The sequence below is a fragment of the Hippocampus comes genome, unplaced genomic scaffold (genome assembly GCF_001891065.2).
Source record: "Hippocampus comes isolate QL1 unplaced genomic scaffold, H_comes_QL1_v1.1 scaffold185, whole genome shotgun sequence".
Lineage (NCBI taxonomy): Eukaryota > Metazoa > Chordata > Actinopteri > Syngnathiformes > Syngnathidae > Hippocampus > Hippocampus comes.
In genome coordinates this window covers 1,064,158-1,083,488 of record NW_017805931.1, presented here as the reverse complement: position 1 = coordinate 1,083,488, position 19,331 = coordinate 1,064,158, and the positions used below count along the sequence as shown (strand labels likewise).

At 42.3% G+C, this 19,331-nt stretch overlaps 2 protein-coding genes across 2 annotated transcripts in view; both read right to left on the bottom strand.

Annotated features, from left to right (window-relative positions):
• Positions 1-1,008: 1,008 nt before the first annotated feature.
• Positions 1,009-6,497, bottom strand: kcmf1 (potassium channel modulatory factor 1). Its single transcript, XM_019890125.1, has 7 exons — positions 6,227-6,497; positions 4,654-4,821; positions 4,374-4,513; positions 4,160-4,261; positions 2,796-2,985; positions 1,659-1,965; positions 1,009-1,501 (listed from the first exon to the last, which is right to left on the bottom strand). The coding sequence occupies exons 1-7, from the start codon at positions 6,240-6,242 to the stop codon at positions 1,228-1,230; spliced, it is 1,197 nt and encodes a 398-aa protein (XP_019745684.1). The 5' UTR covers positions 6,243-6,497; the 3' UTR covers positions 1,009-1,227.
• Positions 6,498-8,844: 2,347 nt separating this feature from the next.
• itga1 (integrin, alpha 1) overlaps positions 8,845-19,331 on the bottom strand; it is a 32,838-nt gene continuing 22,351 nt past the window's right edge. Inside the window, exons 14-31 of the mRNA XM_019890202.1 lie at positions 18,561-18,704; positions 18,222-18,476; positions 18,015-18,145; positions 15,828-16,000; positions 15,594-15,739; positions 14,349-14,459; positions 13,566-13,642; positions 13,283-13,409; positions 13,083-13,160; positions 12,923-12,999; positions 12,660-12,749; positions 11,753-11,855; positions 11,175-11,291; positions 10,948-11,046; positions 10,686-10,790; positions 10,372-10,467; positions 10,173-10,286; positions 8,845-9,876 (exon numbers count right to left, since the gene is read on the bottom strand). Of these exons, the coding sequence (XP_019745761.1) occupies positions 9,820-9,876; positions 10,173-10,286; positions 10,372-10,467; positions 10,686-10,790; positions 10,948-11,046; positions 11,175-11,291; positions 11,753-11,855; positions 12,660-12,749; positions 12,923-12,999; positions 13,083-13,160; positions 13,283-13,409; positions 13,566-13,642; positions 14,349-14,459; positions 15,594-15,739; positions 15,828-16,000; positions 18,015-18,145; positions 18,222-18,476; positions 18,561-18,704 (2,100 nt within the window). The 3' untranslated portion in view covers positions 8,845-9,819. The remainder of the gene's footprint in view (positions 9,877-10,172; positions 10,287-10,371; positions 10,468-10,685; positions 10,791-10,947; positions 11,047-11,174; positions 11,292-11,752; positions 11,856-12,659; positions 12,750-12,922; positions 13,000-13,082; positions 13,161-13,282; positions 13,410-13,565; positions 13,643-14,348; positions 14,460-15,593; positions 15,740-15,827; positions 16,001-18,014; positions 18,146-18,221; positions 18,477-18,560; positions 18,705-19,331) is intronic.

The window sequence follows — 19,331 nt, the reverse complement described above, 5'->3', positions numbered from 1 at the left end:
GTAGTTATTACGGTAACCCATTCGAGCACTTTTTTTTTTTTTTATTATTGATAATGGTCAGAAACAAACAGCAGCTTGGGCAGAGGGGGCCCCACGTCCTCTGGGCTTGTCAATGGGGAGTGGGGGGCGGGGTCTATTTATAGGTGCGGGGCATGGAGGGGTGGGGTCGGGGGTGTATGGGTTGAGAGTTGTTTGGGTTTGGAGCTGCAATCCCGTAAGAAGCAACGGTTGGTAGCCGTCAAGCATTTTCTCTGATTAAGTGTTGGGCTGGGAGGGGAGGGGGGGGGGGGAGTGCGGGAACTGAATGATTATCAACTTCATATATATATGTACGCTCGTTTACTCACTCCGTAGCTATGTTGAGCCCCACTTAATCTGGTTTCACTTTTATCGAGCCCCACACATGACATGGGTGGGGAATATTTAAATTGTGGCAATTAAGATATAACGTGCAAACAAAATGCACAATTATGGAGTTAGCAAATTGAGTGCACGCTCCCTTTAAATTTTAATAACATAACTTAAAAGTAATTTGAGCACTTTTTTAAAAAAATTCCAGAATTGTGTATCGAAATGGTAGCCCTTTGCATGAACCAAGTAGTCCTGAGTTTAAAAAAAAAAAAAAAAAAAAAAAAGTCACCCTTACTGTAATTCCAAACAAGTTTGTGATCACAAATTTTTAAGTGAATTACGAGCTTGTGCACATTACGCTTATTTCACAGCCATCAATTATGATTTGGCGCGCACACTATTCCCATTTCAGGGCCACAACTGAACATTTTCACATTTTAGATTCATTTCCTGGGTACAAATTACGACTTCATGTGCACCTTATACGGCTATAATTTAGTATTTTGTGCGCATATTACACCCATTTTGGGGCCACAATTTAGTATTTTGGTGCAACCGTTATCACCACAAAAAATGTTTTGCATGCAATAGTTTTGTGACCAGAAATAAGCATTTTATGTGCATGTTACAGCCACAATTAAATGTGTGTCCCTCATGTCATGTATGCTGCTCCTTAGAGTTTTACTTACACGTAAAAACAAAAAAATTTGCCTGACATTACATTCACACCACCCGGCTCCCAAAATCCTCATTGCCACCCACCCCCCCTACAAAAAAAAAAAAAAATATGGGATGACGGGCTTTTGGAGGGAGAGGGGTGGCGTCCATCACTGACAGTTGCAGCAGGTGGGACAGAGTCTGCACACGGCCTGGACATCAAAGAGGCGGCGGCGGAGGCTCCTTGGCGGCGGAGGAGGAGGAGGCTCTCTCGCGGAGTTGCAGGTGCTCCAGCGCCACGTCAAGGGGCATGATGTCTACGCAGCCCATTGCGCCAAAGTCGGCGAAGTCCCGCCGCTCGTCCTCGTCGGACGACGAGCTCTCGTCGCGCATGAGCGTGGACAGCAGCAGCTCCTGCACGAACAGGCTGCGGTCGGCGCGCTCGCCCTCTGCCAGCTGGCGCTCGGCCTCCGACATCTTGGGCTCGTTCAGCCTGCACGCCGGCGGCAAGAATCATGGCAACGCTCACAACCACAATAAAAAAAATGTAGAATAAATATAAATAAAACGAGAATTTTTTTTTTTTAAAAGGCTCAGCGTTAGCTTATGAGACTGTGCAAGCACACCAACTCAAAACAAGTGCCACCTACCGCGCTAATAGAAACTGAGAGTTGTGGGACGAGGACGAGGGGTTGCTTTCAGCGGGCGCGCCCGTGTTGGCGGCGGCCGCACTGGGCGGTGGGATGGCGGCGGTGGCCGAGGCCGGCGCGTTGGCCGGGTTGTTGCCGCGCCGGGTGGCGTGGCGGCCCGTCTCGACCTGCTGTCGCGCCGCCTGCGCCTGCTGCCGCTCGAGCTGCAGCTGCATCTGGAGCTGCTGCAGCTGCGAGGCCGACGGCCCCGACGAGTTGATCTGGCCTCCCGCTGCGCGCCGCACGCCCGACAGCTGCGACAACAACTCTGGCGGGAAACAAACAACTTGAAAAACCGGATACAGTTTTCCGTGCAATCAATCGTGAGTGGAATAAACTACATTTGCATTTAAAAAAAAGAAAAAAAAAAGATATGAACATACATGCAAAAAAGTCGTATTTGCCTGAGAAAAAAAGTCAATGTTATAAGAATGAAGTCATTACTTTTCTGGAAAAAAAATGCCATCACAAGTGTCTACAGTCATATATAATGCAAAACTGTTTCTTAATTGATCAGAAATTATGGAAACCTTTAAAAAGTTTTTTGGGGGGGGAAAAAAAATTAAAAATAATGAGCATGTGGCAAAACCTTGGTGCAGTCATCCACATTTGGCCGTTTCTGCTAGTCAGCTCGATTAATGAATTGAAAATAATGAAAATGTCAAAGGTTCGAAGAATAAAGTAGTATTTCATCATAAATAAATACAAATAAACATTTTAATTTTTAAAAACACTTCAAAAACATTGTTACGAGAAAATGTTGCCATGTCATCAGCAGAAAGTCTGATTATTTTTCAGAGAAAATCGCATGTGTGTTAAGTGGATGACGCCGTATTAAATTGCAAAAAAATAATAATAATAAAGTTCTGAAAATAAAGTCGGATTTGGTAACAAGGAGGGAAAAATATGTGACCCCCCCCCAAAAAAATATATATATATATTTTAAGAGTCGCAATGTCACACAAATAAGGATGTCCATGAATCATGCCTTCAGGCACGCGAGTCAAAACAGAGTGCTGGTGTTGATTCGCACGCAACTCCAGGCAACGTAAACCGCAGAAACAGGAAGTTGCCAACGTGTCGCCGGCGCACACTTACCCGCGATGGGGTCCATGGCCTCCCTGTTGCTGGGCGTGTAGGTGGAGCTCTGCGACGACGACGTGGACGAGGACAGTCCGCCCGTGGAGCCTCCGGTAAAGTGCATATTGGTGCGTCGCGCTCGGGGGCCGCCCAGTCCCCGCCCGGGGTGGAACATCCGCCGCACGTGCCGGACGCTGCTGGACTCGTCGTGAAGCGAGGCCCCGTTAAGGCGTGACAGCGGCGGTAAAACGAAGGCGGAAGTCAGGTGTGCATTTTTTTTTGGGAGGGGGTGGGGGGGTAATACCATAAAGAGAAGTCTCTTTCAGCTCGTGACAAAAGACAGCGAGGTAACCCTGTGTGGTTTCACAAAGCTCATGATGTCATCAAAGCGCTGCATTGATATCAGACATTGGAAGAGCATCGTACACAGGCTCATTTTGATGCGCGGGTAGCGGCGTGTTCAGTTTCAAGATTGTGAAGCATTCGCTCGGGTCATTATCCCAAACGCATTCCATCAGCAACTGATTCATTGACCACAAGAATACATCTCTGCAATCGACGTACTACAACAAAGTAGCAGTGTGGGGCTGTCTCGGTTCTCGCTGTTGGCAACAAAAGATTGCGACTTGCGAGTGTCAGTCAGTTCAGCAAATCATTGCTTTTCTGCTTGGTTCAAGAGCAAAAGTTGGCGACGTGTTCAAACAAAGTAGGGTCTGATCAATAAGGATTTTTTTTTTTTAAATTTTTAGGCCAATGTTGATATTAGGCAAATAACTGGGCGATGACTTTGCCTTTGCCTACAACAAGAATTACAGTCAGGACTTTGACCGTGTGACGTGACTTTGTCTGAGTATTTTTCCAACTTTGCAGAAGGAAAATCAGCAGGAAAAAAAGCAATTAAATATTGGGATTTTTTTTTTTTTACAGAGCTAATATAGGACAGCCAATTAATCGGTCAGGCCCGAAAACAAAGTAACGGCGAGTGGCTGTTTTGTTCATTCTGATGTCACGAAACCAGTCAGACTCGTTTGAGCAAATTATTGCCAATCATCTACTTATCAAACGTTATCAACACTTGCCTTTTCTTAAAAAAAAAAAAAAAAAAAAAAAAAAAAAAAAAAAAGGGAAAGGCAACTACCGTAGCTATTTGGTGTGTTGTCAACAAAAGATTTAGACTAGCAATCACCTGCTCGGTTCATTTCAAAGGTTATTGGAAGTCTGCAATTGATAACAAAAGTAACAGCGAGTGGCTCGTTTGTTGACGCGACTGTCAAAACAATTCAGGTGAGTGTCGGACTGGGTTCAGAAAATCATTGGCAATCATCTGCTGAGTTTATTATCATTACACATCCAACGATGATGTTAAGCGAGTGAAAGGATATTAAATCTCTAGGTGCTCTGTGCTCAAGTGTGAGGTGGGCTGTGAAGTCATCTGTAACATGATTGGGATCCCCGCCGGGCAAGGCGGCGCATATTGGACAAATCTGGAACGCAGAAGCAAAAGTACAAGCTAAGCCTTGTAATCCAAAAAAAAAAAAAGTAAATTACATTTTAAAGAAAGTGGCTGTCTTGAGAGGAGAGAGCGGGCATACTCACCACCTCGGTGGAGGTCTCGGGGTGCTCGGCGGTGACGTGCTCCTGCAAAGACGTCTCCGTGAAGCCCATCTTGCCACAGTAAGGACATGTGAACGCCTGGTGCTGCTCCAGCGAGAAGGTGTCGCCGCCATAGTACAAATCTGCGGGGGCCGAAGCAACGCTGCATCATGCGCCCGACGGTTAACGCAAACGTCTCCCACTTGATTCAATAAAACCACTCGCCCATCGCGGATCATGACAGTAAAGAAAAAAACAAAAAAAAAAACAACGGAAGGCTCACCGTAGTCTACCCTGGTTAATATACACTGCATGGGATGCTCTGTGGTATGTCGCGTGGTGGTGGCGCCGCTCTCGTAGCACGACGCGCACAGGTCGTAGTCGTAGCAGATGAGACACTTGAAGCGTCTTCCCCGGAAGTTTCCCTTCAAACAAGCGTCGCAGCTCACACCTACAACAGACAGGGAAAAAGTCAGACAAACATCAGTACATGTGAGGACGATAACAAAAAAAAAAAAAAACGAAACCGAACTGTCGGAATGGCTGTACTGACAGTTTTATGTAGGAAATATATTTCGACAGACTGCCATCAAAACAAATGAACAATTAAAAATATAACCCAGTATTGCATTTCGCTGAAAGTAGTTTTTGTAATTAGTTGAGAGCCCGGCCGTTCTCATCTTGTGTTCCACAGCACAGCGCGTTCTACGACGTCACATCATAGTCAGTCTCCCAAAAAACGTGTTATTTTTCTTCACCCAAATGTACTAAACCATCATAGGAGGTGTGTCACAAAAAATTTTCCTCTTTGAGCTACCCCACCAAGTCTGAAGGAACTTCCCAACCGGGTAAGTGGGAAGGTTGCTCCAGCATGGTGATGATGTTCTCGGTCAGGAACTGTCAGATGCTCGTGGCATTTTAAGCTGGCACTAGTTGCCCTCCCCACAACTGTGGCCTGTTCTCGTGCACGTAAACAAGGAAAGGCTTGAAGGTGTGATCTATAGACATTCTAATTTGAAGAGGAAACCGGTAGTCCTGGAACATTTCGGACACACCTCTCTGCGCTCAGACAGCCAATTAGCAACCACGCACCTGTGACTGTCGGATGAGGAATCAGATTCACTTTGTATGCCAGCCTAATCTAAACAATATTTTTCAAATGACCGTCATCTTAAAATATCTTTGGGGGGAAAAAAAAACTGCCGGGCGCCAATAAAGTTCCATCTTTGTGCCACATGACCAACTTTTGCGAGGCTGTTCTCCTTGATCTCGCTCGAGCTAACCTGCTAGTATTACTCAAAACTTCCCAGGTGGCCAAAACAACACGCACAATCCTCCAATTTGGGTCTATAACTCTAAATTTGTAATTGAAAATACAACCCCCAAAAAACTCCGTCGACTTGTATTAATGCAAAAAAACACGTTGGGGACTTTTGCGGCCTGACTCTTGATGACAGTGCACTCGCTAAACGACCCACTTCTTGGGAGCCAATGTGAGCTCCCTGGCTAGCAGATAGCTAACAGAACATAGGTGACATGTATGTAATGTGCGTCTACTTGTGTTATTTTGTGTCTTTAAGTGTCAAAAAAAAGTAAGCCCATAACGACAAGATGTTGTTGGCGCTGTTAGCGCACGTAGCACTACTAGCCGGGGCTAACTGGGCAGCTCCAAGCAACGGCTAACTGCTAAGCTACGCCATGATGCCGAGTAAGTTTCTAACTAAAGACATTAAAAGTCCTAAAATGACTGTCGCTGCCCAATCGCGTCTAAAATAAGGAGTGTTAATGAGGCATTCGCTTCATTTTAAGACTGGACAGGAGCTCGTTAGACACGGCGGCGCAGTTGATCAACTCACCCTCATGACGGGACATCCTACAAGCGGCCCACAAAGCAAGCCCTTCCCGGGGCTCCCCCACAGCGCCGTCGACGATGTGAGAACGGGGAGATAGAGTACCGGGGAAGCTGTCGCTCTCGCTTCCCTTGTTCTTTGTTTGGAGGGGGGGGGCTTGTTTTTTTTTTTGGTTTGTTGTTTTTTATTACCAAGATGGATTCCCGTGCCTAGCGTTCCCCTCCCCAAGGCAGCCACTTATCACTTCAGTGCTGGCGAACGACGCTAGACGGCGCGCTGCTGCGTAGAATCTCATAAGCGAAACTCAAGAAGGAGAGGTAACTGTTTCCGGAGTCCCCAATTTAGACTCGTAGGCACTGTAAGGTCACGTTTAGCATATTAATTTTGACTAGAAGTAATTCAGTCACATACAACTATTTATATTTTAATAATTAACTCATCTTTATAATAGTTTTGTAGTTTGGATGAAGTGAGTGACACTTGTCGTCCCTTGACGACAAAAATAAGGGCATCAAATATAGCCTTTTGAATTGACCTTTATTGAACAAAACAGTGAGTTTTTGTGGCATGTTGGTTTAAATTGAATTAATAACATTTAGACAATTTAAATATTGCTATTTTGATGTATATATTTTCATGAAAATATATATTGTAATCACGTTTTCAATTTACTTTAAAATAACGCGTATTCTACATTTATTTCTGTAAAAAAATACTGCATTTTAAAATCGGTTTGTCCTGAATATAAAGTTCATTTAAATGTACTTTTTTTCCCTTCATGTATTTGTGGCATTTTCTTTTGGAATTGAATATGTAATTTAACAAACAAGACTCCTTTATCAACCAAAAGAAGTTAAAATGGACTGTAATTAATTCACTGAACATTTGGATGATTTATATTTTAATAAGTAACTGACTTTTATTATAATTCAGGAATTAAGAATAAAAACAAAATGGTGTGGGTAAAGGATTTTTCTTTTCATATTGAATCGTTGCACATTGCATTATTTTATAAATAAGGCTCATTTATGCATTTATTTAACATTTCAACTTTATTAAAAAAAGTTTTAACATTTTTCTAAGGTAATTTATTTTAAATCCAATTTTGTGCAATTTAAACATTTTTTTTGTGGGGAAAAATGGGCAAATAAAATGCAGTCCAGTGAAACTAAAGATGAAGAAAAAAAATCAAGAATAAAATAATATACACAAAATGAGAAATTTAAAAGTTGTGAAGGCATTTTTTTATTTGTTTGGAAAAATATAGAAATGAAATCGCATTTGGCTGGAAAAGATAAATGCGGTAAACATGAAAATATATGCAAATTTGTATGGAAGCATTTGTATAATATGCAAACAGAATGAATTTAAAAATATTTAACATAAAAAACACAGTATGTATGACATTTGTATTTACAAAATTTTCATAATCCTACAGTTTGTGTATGCTGCCCAGAAATTGAGACAGCCTGACAAAACAAATCAGTGCATCATCACATTGAAGACTTCACAGCAGTGTCGGTTTGCTTAGAGATCTTATCAAATAAAACAAGTGATTCCGGACCACATTTAGTCTATCTATGCAAACAGGCAATATCAGACATAAAATTTTCTGAAATGACTTTCTGTACCAACAGGTTGTGCTTAAATATGGAAAGTAAAAGAGCTCTGGAAAAAAAAAATCTTGATAGGATGCACCTGTACACCATTGCATACTATGGTGTCGCATCGTATAATCACTGTCATGGCTTGCAAACAGTTAAAAAAATAAAATAAAATAAAATAGAAGAGTGGAAGAAAAAAATTCCAAAAATATTTTCTGCACACAAGAATGACACCAAAGTGGAAAAATATGCCTCAAAAGTTAAAAATCATCATTTCGTGTCACGTCAACAAACTTGCAAAGTGTAAAATTGATGCCAAATAGAAAAGCGTGATGAATACCATAGAGCAAGCAATGAAATCTAGTATTAACTCAAAGAAGCATCACTTATGTACAGGAGTTAATGAGCAAAAAAAAAAAAGTTTTTTTTTGTAAACGTTTTCATCCATGGCATCTTCTGAGCACAAGTAGTTGTACTTTTTTTCAGTAAAATTTTACACTGTTTAGAGATAAAATTTAAAGTTACTCAAGCAAAACACACACATGATCCACTGCTATCATGTCAAACCCAAAGGGTAAGCACAGCTGCATTTGGTGTTGTTGGATGCACAGATTCCACGTGCCACATACACACAGCATAGTCAGTGTATGAAGTGTTGCCTCCATGAGTAAAAATTACCGCAAATTACTGCAGGAAGAAACTCAATTTCATTTCATCCTCAAAATAAATCTATGTTTCATATTCACACAAATCCATACTCTGCCTCTACGTGTAATTAGTGTCTTTGATATATGTCATAATACCTGAGCACAAAAACATAAATGGCTTGTGGGCAACATCTCTTAAATAATGTCAATTATTGCAACAACAACAACGAAAAACAAAAAGATACATTTATATACATTTTGAAACTTAAATGTTGTGATATTTACAGTACAATGTCAGATTGTGGGATTAAGCAAAAAGGCCACACACTTAACACAAAATATTTGTATTTTCTTTTTTTTTTTTTCTTTTTTGGCAAAATAAAATACAGAAAAAAAGGATGTGACAAAAATGTGCCGTGACGCTAGCATACTTGAAAACACTATTTTATATATATATATACACACACACACACACACACACACACACACACACACACACACGGTCAAATTGGTTGCTTCAAGCTAAAAATGGCCGACTTCCTGTTCAATATCAAGTATGTGTTCTTGAGACGTTTTTGTGCGACCAGTAAGGGTAAACAGTTCCACCCATTTTCATGTTGAGTAGTAAAACTGGTGTCAGGGTACTATTTTATTTTATTTTAAAATTTTCTAAACACCGTTTTAATGGAATTCACCCAGCCTGGCTGACTTCCTGTTCAATTTCCAGCATGAGAGTTTTTCATGCGTCCTGTAACGAGTGACAACTGTCCCCCAATTTTGTGTGGGACCAATTGCTTTTTTTTTTTTTTCCTTTTAAACTTTCCAAGGGGTGGTACCGAATGAGTTTTGGGTCGTGTCCAGGCCCCCTAAAATACATACACTTTCACCATGATGCAATCACGATCCAAAAGTGGTGAGTTTTCAGGCACGTTGGCGCCCCCAAAAGTCAGTTATTTTGTCAGAAGAATAACCATAAACAGCAATTCCGAGAGCGTCATCGTGAATATACACTTTATGGAACGCGAAATAGCAAAAGGGTTCCACGCACCAGCTATAAGTCATAAAAGTCTCTGTACAGTAAAAATAAAATTAAAAAATGGTGATGTGGCCACTTTGGATGTTGATAGCAAAAAAAAAAAAAAAAAAGTGCATTATTTTTTTCAATTGAAGTGCATAACAGTCCAAAAGCAAACATCTACTTTGCCCGTGTAAGTGGTGGACTCCGTTGAATGGCTTTTTGTACTCCAAGGTAGTCGTAGTATGTTATCGTCACACACACTGCGTTTTTTTTTTTTTTTTTTTTAAGTGACTCCAGAAGCGGAGCTCATTTCCTCTTTGCGTGTCAGCTTCAATCCATCATATCCTCCTTGGAGAACTCCCGGGATTTTCTCTTAAAGAAGCCCATCTGGGGGAAGAAGACAACAAATGTTTACAGCGGAAATTTCCAAAATGGTTGTCGGAAATTGGCAAAAGATGCTGGAAAGAAGGAATTGAGCAATATGGGGCGCTTTCTCACGACTTGATGAAATATTTTGAGATTTGGGCATTGTCAAAAAAAACAAACCTCATGAAAATTAGCCGGGGAAATGAGCAATTTGATTTATTTTCAATGTGAATGTATTGCCTTTGATGGAAACGTCGCCCATGCCAAAATGGCCAACCCGCAACCACTGTACTTTGAATTTTAGCACGTTAGCGTACCTTCCAGAGAGCAAAAATGACAAGCGCTAAGATGAGAAGACCTATGAGGATGCTGATGATGATGATCCATATGGGGATTCCCCCTAAGCTCTCCTTGGAGACTTGGATCTTCACCTGACGGGTGGCGGGGGAGCCAAAACGAGTCATGAGTTATTTCATATTACATCAACAAAATCCAGATGCAAAAATGCTGACTCACAGTTCGGGTGCTGTCACTGGGGATCAGCACAAACAGATCGGTGTTCCTGCTCGCCAGAGTGCCGTTCACCAGCATGTGCAGACTGGAAAAGTCCGCCTGAAAGACCCCACAAAAACGCTGACGTCATTAAAAAAAAAATCATCCAAGTCCTTTCAATTCATTGTGTCAAACATGACGGCATCCCAATTCTGGCACCGTTTTCCATTGACTTCTGAGGAGAACTACCGTCAACCTGCATTTGACTCGTGTAAACTCGATTAAAAGAGAAACAAAAGAACAACGCGTTTGACGGATCATCATCCAAATCTACCCACCTTGATGAATGTGGGCTTCCACACTCGGAAGCTAACGTTGACCTGGCTGACTTTGGCTTCTGGGATGAAACATTTGAATGAGGCACACGGGAGGTTCTCGCAGCTCTGCGGTGCAATTCAAACACAGCAGGTGAGGCGGGAGGGAAACTTGCACAGGGACACAAATATCTCGAACCCTTTCAGGGACAGCTTATCATGTTAGCAGGTTACAGGGTGCATGAACGGGTTTAAAAAAAAAACAAAAAGTCCCTTTCCCACCCACCAGAAGAAAGACGCCGAGTGTTTCTTTCTTTGGACTGGGTTTGACGACATCCGGGTTGAGATTTAGAGGGTTGATCAAAGCGGCCGCGTCGCATTTCATCTGTGAAGAGGAGAAAATTCCATTGCGACACGGATCTTGTCCAATGTGTGTAAAAAAAAAATAAATAAAAATAAAAAAACTAACTGAGAAAAAAAAAGTGTGCCGGTGGTGGGGGTGATGGCACTCACCTGCGGGCTGGTGACGATGTGCGTCAAGTACAGCAAGTAATTGTTACGAGGTGACAGCCAGGGGTAGGTCACCGTCAGATCAAGAGGAGGAGTCACCGTATCGCCTGCTTTCTCCACCTAAGACATGTGGAAAAAAGATAGATTGAATAGCCCGTTGGAATGAGTAGAGTCACCCAACCATCCATTTTTTGATATCGCGTATCCCTGTTCAGTGTTGCAGGAAGCTGGAGCCTGTCCCAGCAGACTTTGGGCAAAAAGTGGACACTATATTAGCGAGCAAATTATTAGGTGGCAGTTTTCTTTTTTTTTGAGCGGGGGGGGAGGGCAATTACATCTTCAACATTGAAAATATTTGACAGTTATACAGTCCAAACATAGAAAATTAATAATTTACATTTTTTTTTTGTCAATGTATGACAACATTGAAATACTTGAAAAAGTCACATGATAACCCCAAAAAATATTCACTTTATTTCTTTAAAAAATATAGACTACTTGATTATTTTTTTATTTTATTATTATTATTATTTTTTTTATGTCTTTTGAGTTTTTAAAAAGTCTTGACTTGGAAGTCTTACTGTGTAACTGATGTTGACCTCCTCGCCGATCATGCGGGTGTCATTGAACACAGCCGAGTACTGCTCGCCTTCTTTCACCACCACGTGCTCGTCCACCGGACGCCTGCAAAGAATTCATGCAGATTCAGAGTCAGATTTGAGTATCAATGAACAACCACAACGATGATCATACGACATCAACTGCAGTGTGTCTTCCTCCACACGATGGACAAATCAAAACCCCTGAAAATGGATGCCAAAAAGTGCTGGTTACTTAAATGGCCTTTTTATTATATGAAACCAGACCTGAATTTTTAATGTTATTGCTGGTTTGGCCCAAACCAATGAATTTCTTTATTTAATTGAACTGATTACCGTCATTTTATTTTATTTAGTGCCCACAATAAATTGAGCTCACAGATCAAATATAAAATTACAATTCTATTCTATTCCAAGTCACACTTGGATTTATCCATCCATCCATCCATCCATCCATTTTCTAATCTGCTTTTCCTCACGAGGGTCGCGGGTGTGCTGGAGCCTATCCCAGCCGTCTTCGGGCACCTGAACTGGTTGCCAGCGAATCGCAGGGTGCACATAGTCAAACAACCATTCACACTCACAATCACACTGAGGGACAATTTCGAGTGTTCCATAAACCTGCCATGCATGCTTTTGGAATGTGGGAGGAAACATGAGTACCCGGAGAAAATCCACACAGGCACGGGGGGAGAACATGCAAACTCCACAAAGGAAAGCCAGAACCGGAATCGAACCTTACACGTCTGCACTGGGAGGCGAACGTGCTAACCAGTCAATCACCATGCTGCCTCCCTTTGATTTATTGAAATTAAATTTGTGTTATTGTGATCATTTCGGGCCCTTAGCAACGGTAACTAAGAAACAACAGTGTTTAAAGCGTACTCACACAGTGAACACAAGGTTGGCCTCATACTTGACGGGGATCGAGATGTGCACCGTGTTGTCATTGAGGGTGGAGGTCAGCTCTTCACTGTCGCTGTGGGGAATAAAACGGACACACGCAAACACACACGTGCACGCGGGTACACACACACACACACACACACACACACACACACACACACACACACACACACACACACACGCAATATGATGATAATGCTCACTCTAATTTCAGTGTGATTCCTTGTCATAAAAAAGTGACTGTACCTCGTAGCTGTCACGTTGATTTGGATGTTGTGATGAATGTGATTCGGATCCACCTCAAACTTCACTTTGAAAGCTTCCTGTGGACATCACATGGCCTCTTGAAGGACAAAAAGCATTGATCAAACATGCCGGGAGTTGTTGGGTTGTTTGAAAGCGGTACCTCCACATTGCTCCCCAGGAAGGGGTACCCCACCGCACATTCCACTTTGGTGTGATTCAGAGTGCAGTCTTTTTCCGGCTGACAATCCAAAGGAAAACAAGGTCAATTATCACGTAGGTTGCTTTAAACCACTCTTTACAGAAACATGCTTTTTTTTTTTCCACATCATTTCTCCTTTGCGAGCGTCAAAGCGAGCTCACCTCCACTTTGACGTAGTTGATGTTTGCCGTGAAGCTGAGGACCACTTTGGTGTTGTAGGCGTTATCTTTACTGTTTCTCACGCGGATGTTCACGTCCAGTTTGTCCTTCTTGGCTCGGATCACCAACCTGGAGGACAGCAAAGGAAAGACCCTGAACATACAAACGATCCACCACAAGAGGGCAGTCATGCACCGGAATGTACTGCAAGGCTCGTCCCAACGTTTTGATGAAATGCTTGAACTTGGAACTTGTCCGAAGTGTGCGGGATGCACGCGTGCTCACCCCGTTACACTCGGCTCTGCTCGGAGGGAGAGGTCAGCGATGCACCGCTCGTGGTTGCCACAGTCTACCAAGGGAATCTACAAGAATAGGACGGATTCAATTTGGCCGCGTGGGCGCTATTCCGTGAATGTTCAGGCATTTCATTTTATTTCCTTCAGAGCACAGAATGTTACACACACTATCTTTTGGGAAGATGTCTGGCGTGAGCGGGTGGTCTCCAGACGAACATGAAGTGTGGGGTGGAAAAAGAGAATCCAAATAAGGTTTTGTGTTTGTTTGTACACTTTGTAAAAAAAGCCTCCTTACGCATGACCTTAATTTCCTTTGCCTACCCCCCCACCCCCGTCCGGAGCGTTTCACGGGTCACAGTGCATTTTGTTCCCAGTCCCGGAGAATGAAGATACGACGTGCACAGCGACTGACCGCTGGACTGTAATATAATATCCAGCAGACGAGCAACTGTAGCTTCCGTCTGGTGATTTCCTGGTTGCTCCCTTTTCATAAACAATAACAGGAGAAGACCCCATTTGCTTCATTCCCATATCAGGCGGCGAATACTTGCTCCCTCCGTTATCTGGACACATCGCTCATCGCGACCACTATTACTTGGAAAGCCTTGAAGTTGGCGTGTAGGGAGTGTGGGAGGACGTGTTGAAACGATTGCGAGATGAAAAACGGCGGTACCATGCAGTGAACAATTGGGGAGCAAAGAAAACGACGAATAGCGCTCTTGGCTCGCTAAAGTGCGGCAAATATTTCGCAGCTCGGGACGTGACGGCGTACCGTCTTGTTAATGGACGTGGGCAGGCTTTCATCCAGGACCGGGCCTTGGTCTTCATCGGCCAGTCTAAAGTCCAACGACACCATGAGAGGGTCCCGGAAGTCCAGTCGTGCCTTGTTTAAAAAAAAAAAAAAATCAATAAAAATGAGAAAGACTTGTTTTTTGGTTTTTATATATTCACTACAGAGTAAAAGTACTATCACATGCTGCGGAGCAGACGTGGTACCTGTTAATAATATAGTATATCAAATATTTTCTGTAATATGCCGTTAATTTCTCAAAAATTAGAAAGTCCACCCCTTCCTTCTTTGAAATGAACCAATATAACTTGTTTTTCCTCAAATACATATATATTTTCAGCTTCAAAAAAACACCCCCCCCCTACTTAAAACTAATTCACTGCCCGTCCATGGTAAAACAATTTCGCCGTCAGTAGCAGTGACTGTTATTTTCTTTAAAAAGCATTTGCTCTTGAAAATATCATTTTATTCCTCAAAAATTGTTTTGTTGCTGAAAAATTGCAAACATATTCTTGAACGACACAAATTTGTTGAAAATATCTAAAAAATATACAACCTTTTTCCCCCACAAAATGAATTTTTTGCCCTTCAAAAATTGCCGACTTACTCGCAAAAAAGTTCTATTTTTTTCAAACATTTTAAAAAACATCGGATTGTTTTCTTGACAATATACTACATTTTCCGAAAAATACATTTTTTTTAATAATAGAACTATAAGATTCAATCTACAATCTTTGAATGTATTACAGTATTTTTTTCCTTTTCAGTGTGACCTACTTTGGATGGCAAATTAGAACAAAGAAAGCAATGACACACATGCACGTAGACGCAGACACACACACTCATTCAAACACACATGCACTTCAGCAGCGCTGCAGCTGTTTTCGCTGATTAGTTCCTGTGTGTGTCGTGCCAGAGGGAAGCTAATCAAAGAACACAAAGGCGGACCGACACTGCACACGTGGCTCCAAATGTCCAAAAGTGCAAACGTGAGGCACAAAGGCTGCTTGCTTGTTGATGAACAAGTGCGGAGTCTGCCTTTGTGTCTACAAATCAGCTCCCTCCGACCACTCGTGTCTTATCTAGGTGTGCCTCGTTGTCTCGTCAGTTTGCGTGTATTTAGTTCCCTGTGTTGTGTCCTTGTTGTCGTCAGTTTCATTTCCCTGATTATGTATTGCGATCATGTGCCTTGCCTTTTTCTTCTTCCATTTCCTGTCCTCGGCTTACCGACATCACGAACATCTCCTTGGCGCACATCTCGTCCTCCACGGTGACCGTTCTGGAAATCCGTCGGTCGCTTTTGTCGTCTAAGTCGAGAAAAGAAGCCCTGGCTTTCGCCCGCAGAGCATCCAGGGTCAGGTTGTAGCGAATCACTGCAGAAGACGTGATGATGAAAAAAAGAAAGAAAAAAAACAAAAAGTGAAATGACGCCACAATGATCAAAGAACCAAAAAGTCTCACCTGCTTTGTTAAGATTCTGCTTATCGGATTTGACGCTGTAGACGAAACAAACTTCGGTGGTAACACACACAGATTTGCGTCCGAGGTGTTCGCACTCGTATTCGGCCTGCTTCACGTTGATCTTGGCAGGGTCGAAAAACATGTTGGCTCGGAGTTCCGCCACGTCTCTGGACCTGAGCGCGTCATGGAGACATCAAAATGGGAGTTAGCATGAGGGATGTATAGTTAAAAAAACTTTAAAACTGTGATAACATTAGAAACGGTATTACAGATTTATCGACATGATCGTATTTCGATTTTAGAGATGCGACATGGTTTCTCAATACAGTTGCTAGCTAGCACACTGTACCTTTTTTTTTTTTGCTCTAAATAGCCGATGAAAAAATATATATGTACAGTATTGCTGTAGTCAGTGTTGTACTTGACATGTTTGTATTCACAAAAAGCTTGTTTTCGCCCCCCTTTTTTTTTTTTTTTTTGGTCCGAAACCAGTGTTTTGGTGAAACCAAACCATGTTCTATTGCTGATTACGAAAGAATGCTAAACAGCTAAAAACAAACATTTTCCGCTGAAAGAAGTGTCGACGCTTCCTTTTGACAGGTTAGGTGTCCACACTGTATTCTGCGGGTCTCAAAAGTTCAGTCAAAAATGCTCCATGACGACTGGTTATATGGGGAACTCTGCTTTGAAATCAGTTGGCAGTTAATTAGGCTCTCCTGGGAAAATCATAATCAAACTTCCTCAGGAAAAAAAAAAGAAAAAAAACCTCAAACGTTTCTTTCCTTGAACGCACTCTTTTTTTTTTTTTTTTGGTGGGTACTGCGTCTGATTTCTAATGCGCAAAAACCAAATTAGACTTGCAGAGTGTCTTTGAGGGAGGCAACAGATGCGCGATAAGCATAAAACGCGGGCCAACAAGCCGGGGAGAAAGGAGCCAGCCTTGTTGCATGCCAAATCCTATTTCAAACTGGAAGCCACTTGGGGGATGAAGTTTTCACACAGCTCGGGAAGAAAAAAAAAAGTGTGGGAGGACATTCTCCCATGCCTGCGAGGTTGAGTCATGGCGAACGTTGAGATCTCCACCCTTGGGTTCGGGAGCTAGTAACTGATCAATTTTTATTGGGTTATATGTTCTTTTGCCGTTGTCAATCATGAGTACTGTACATGTCCACATGAAGGCAATGTGTATGAGTAAAGAATCCTGGCCAATAAGGCTAAGTAAGGCTTTTAAAAAGGAGACATCTCCAGGAAGTCGTCCATCTCAAGCGTACAAGTCCAGTGGGACGTGTTCAGCTGTCTAAACGAAACAAGCAAAACGATGTGAGATGATACTCAGATTACAAAAGCGGATGAGTGGAATATGTACGGACAGAAGTATTGGGACATACATCTTTATTGATGAATTTTTCAATCAAGGGTGGGGTAAAATCCCCTTATAAGCGGTTTTGCATGTTTCCAACTTTTTTTTTTTTTTTGAGGAAAGCATTAGAGGAGTTTTTCTTAACCCTTTCAGGGACAGCGGTAACGACAGTGGACATGCTATCGTGTTGTCAGGTTACAGGGGGCATGAAAGGGTTAAATATAAGATTTAACAGGATGCAACCCAAGCAAACACTTTCAGAGTGGTTTTTTGTTGTTGTTGTTGTTGTAGTAGTTGTTTTTCCTCTCATGTCTTGAACTTTTTTCCTTAAAAATATTATATTTTTTCTTAAAATTGTACTTTTTTTTCATTGGAAAATGTTGATTTTTTTTTCTCCCTTCCTTTTTCCATTCCGGAAAATTGAGTTTCTTTTTAAAAAAAAAAACCAAATATTTTCCTCGAAAAATTAAAACCTTTTCTTGAAAATTAAACACTTTATTTTCCTGAAAAAAAAAACAAAAATATGAAGAGAAAATCTAGCCAACTACATTGTTTCTCAAAAATACAACACTAAATATTTTTGGTTGAAATGATATCGTATCAAAAAATACTTTTACTTTCTAAAAAAGATCTGTTTTTGAAAATAGCTCTTTTCTCAAAGATACCCAACAAAAAAAAACAAACAATCCTTTTCCTTGAACTTTTCTTTTTTTTATTAAAAAAAAAAATCAAATTCTTTTCCTTGAACTTTTTTAAACATATTTTTTCCCCCTCAAAAATTCTAAAAATGTACACATTTTAAGAGTCTTGTGTGTTTAATGTCTCACCAGAACAGCGAGGCCCCGCCGAGACCACCGATCGTCACATCGGTGATTCCGTCTCCATTGAGATCCATGATCCCATGTATGGACTGACCAAAGAACTTCATCTTGTCGTCATTTCCGCCCGCCGGGATGTGCTACAGAGACACAGCGGCACCATTTGCACGAGTTTGAATAGAACAAATCCATTCTTGAGCAGCAGATGGCGCTCACCTGCACAAAGTTCTCCTTGAGTGACCGCTTGCTGTCCCCATGGTAGATATACACGCCCCCTTTGTGGTCGTTCTCGAAGGGCGCTCCGATGGCCACGTCGTTGAAGCCGTCCAGGTTGAGGTCCGAAACGGCGGCGATGGCCGTGCCGAAGCGGGCGCCGCACGGCTCGTTTTTGTGGGCGCAGCCCGACGAGCTGGCACTGCAGCACGACTGGTTGACGGGCTTTAGCGTGAACTCGTACGCAAAGCGGCCGTCCTGCAACGATTTATGTTAATCGAAAGAATATGCGAGGGACAACTGTGCAATCGCGCACGATTACGTTTCATCGTTTCGGTCTACCTGCTTGAGCTTGTAGACGTACACTTGGCCCTGCTCGTCTCTGTCGGAGCCCATGAACATGGGCGCGCCGACCAACAGGAGGTCTGTGTACGAGTCGCCGTCCACGTCGACGGTCTGCAGCACACTGCCAAAGTACGAACCGATCTGCAAGCGGGGCAGAAGTGACTCATGAATTGCGAAAAGTGCTTGTACAAAATTAATCTCCACCAGACACGGGCAGCACGGTGCAGGAGTGGTTCGCACAACTGCCTCACAGGTCTGAGGTTTGTGTTCGAATCCGCCATTGGCAGAGCATATCAAAGCCTGGACGCACACCGAGCAGACCGAGAGGAGCAAACAACTGTGCTTACATCATCCTCCAGTATTTGTTTTTAAAGATCTTAGAGTCATGAGTGATGCAATAAAAAAAAAAAAATGGAGATGACCACGCACTGTAATAGGCGTCAATAAATCAGAGAGCACTTAACTTTGTGGCTGACACACTTTCTCCCGCACCAAAGCATTACAGCTACCCATTTTTAACAAAACTGGCATTCTCAAATGTATCTTAGCTCACTATTTACTAAATAGTAACAAAAAAGCATCCAGACTTTCAATCTTGAGGCGACATAATGCAGCACGGCTCCCACCAAGTGAGCGAGGAGGCAAGAGTTTTACCACTGTTCTCAGACATTTCATCACCCGAGAGAGTAAATCACTTACTCAAGGTATTTTCAGCACTTTTATGCGTAAAACTAGAATAAAATTTGAATATTAATAATATATTTAAAA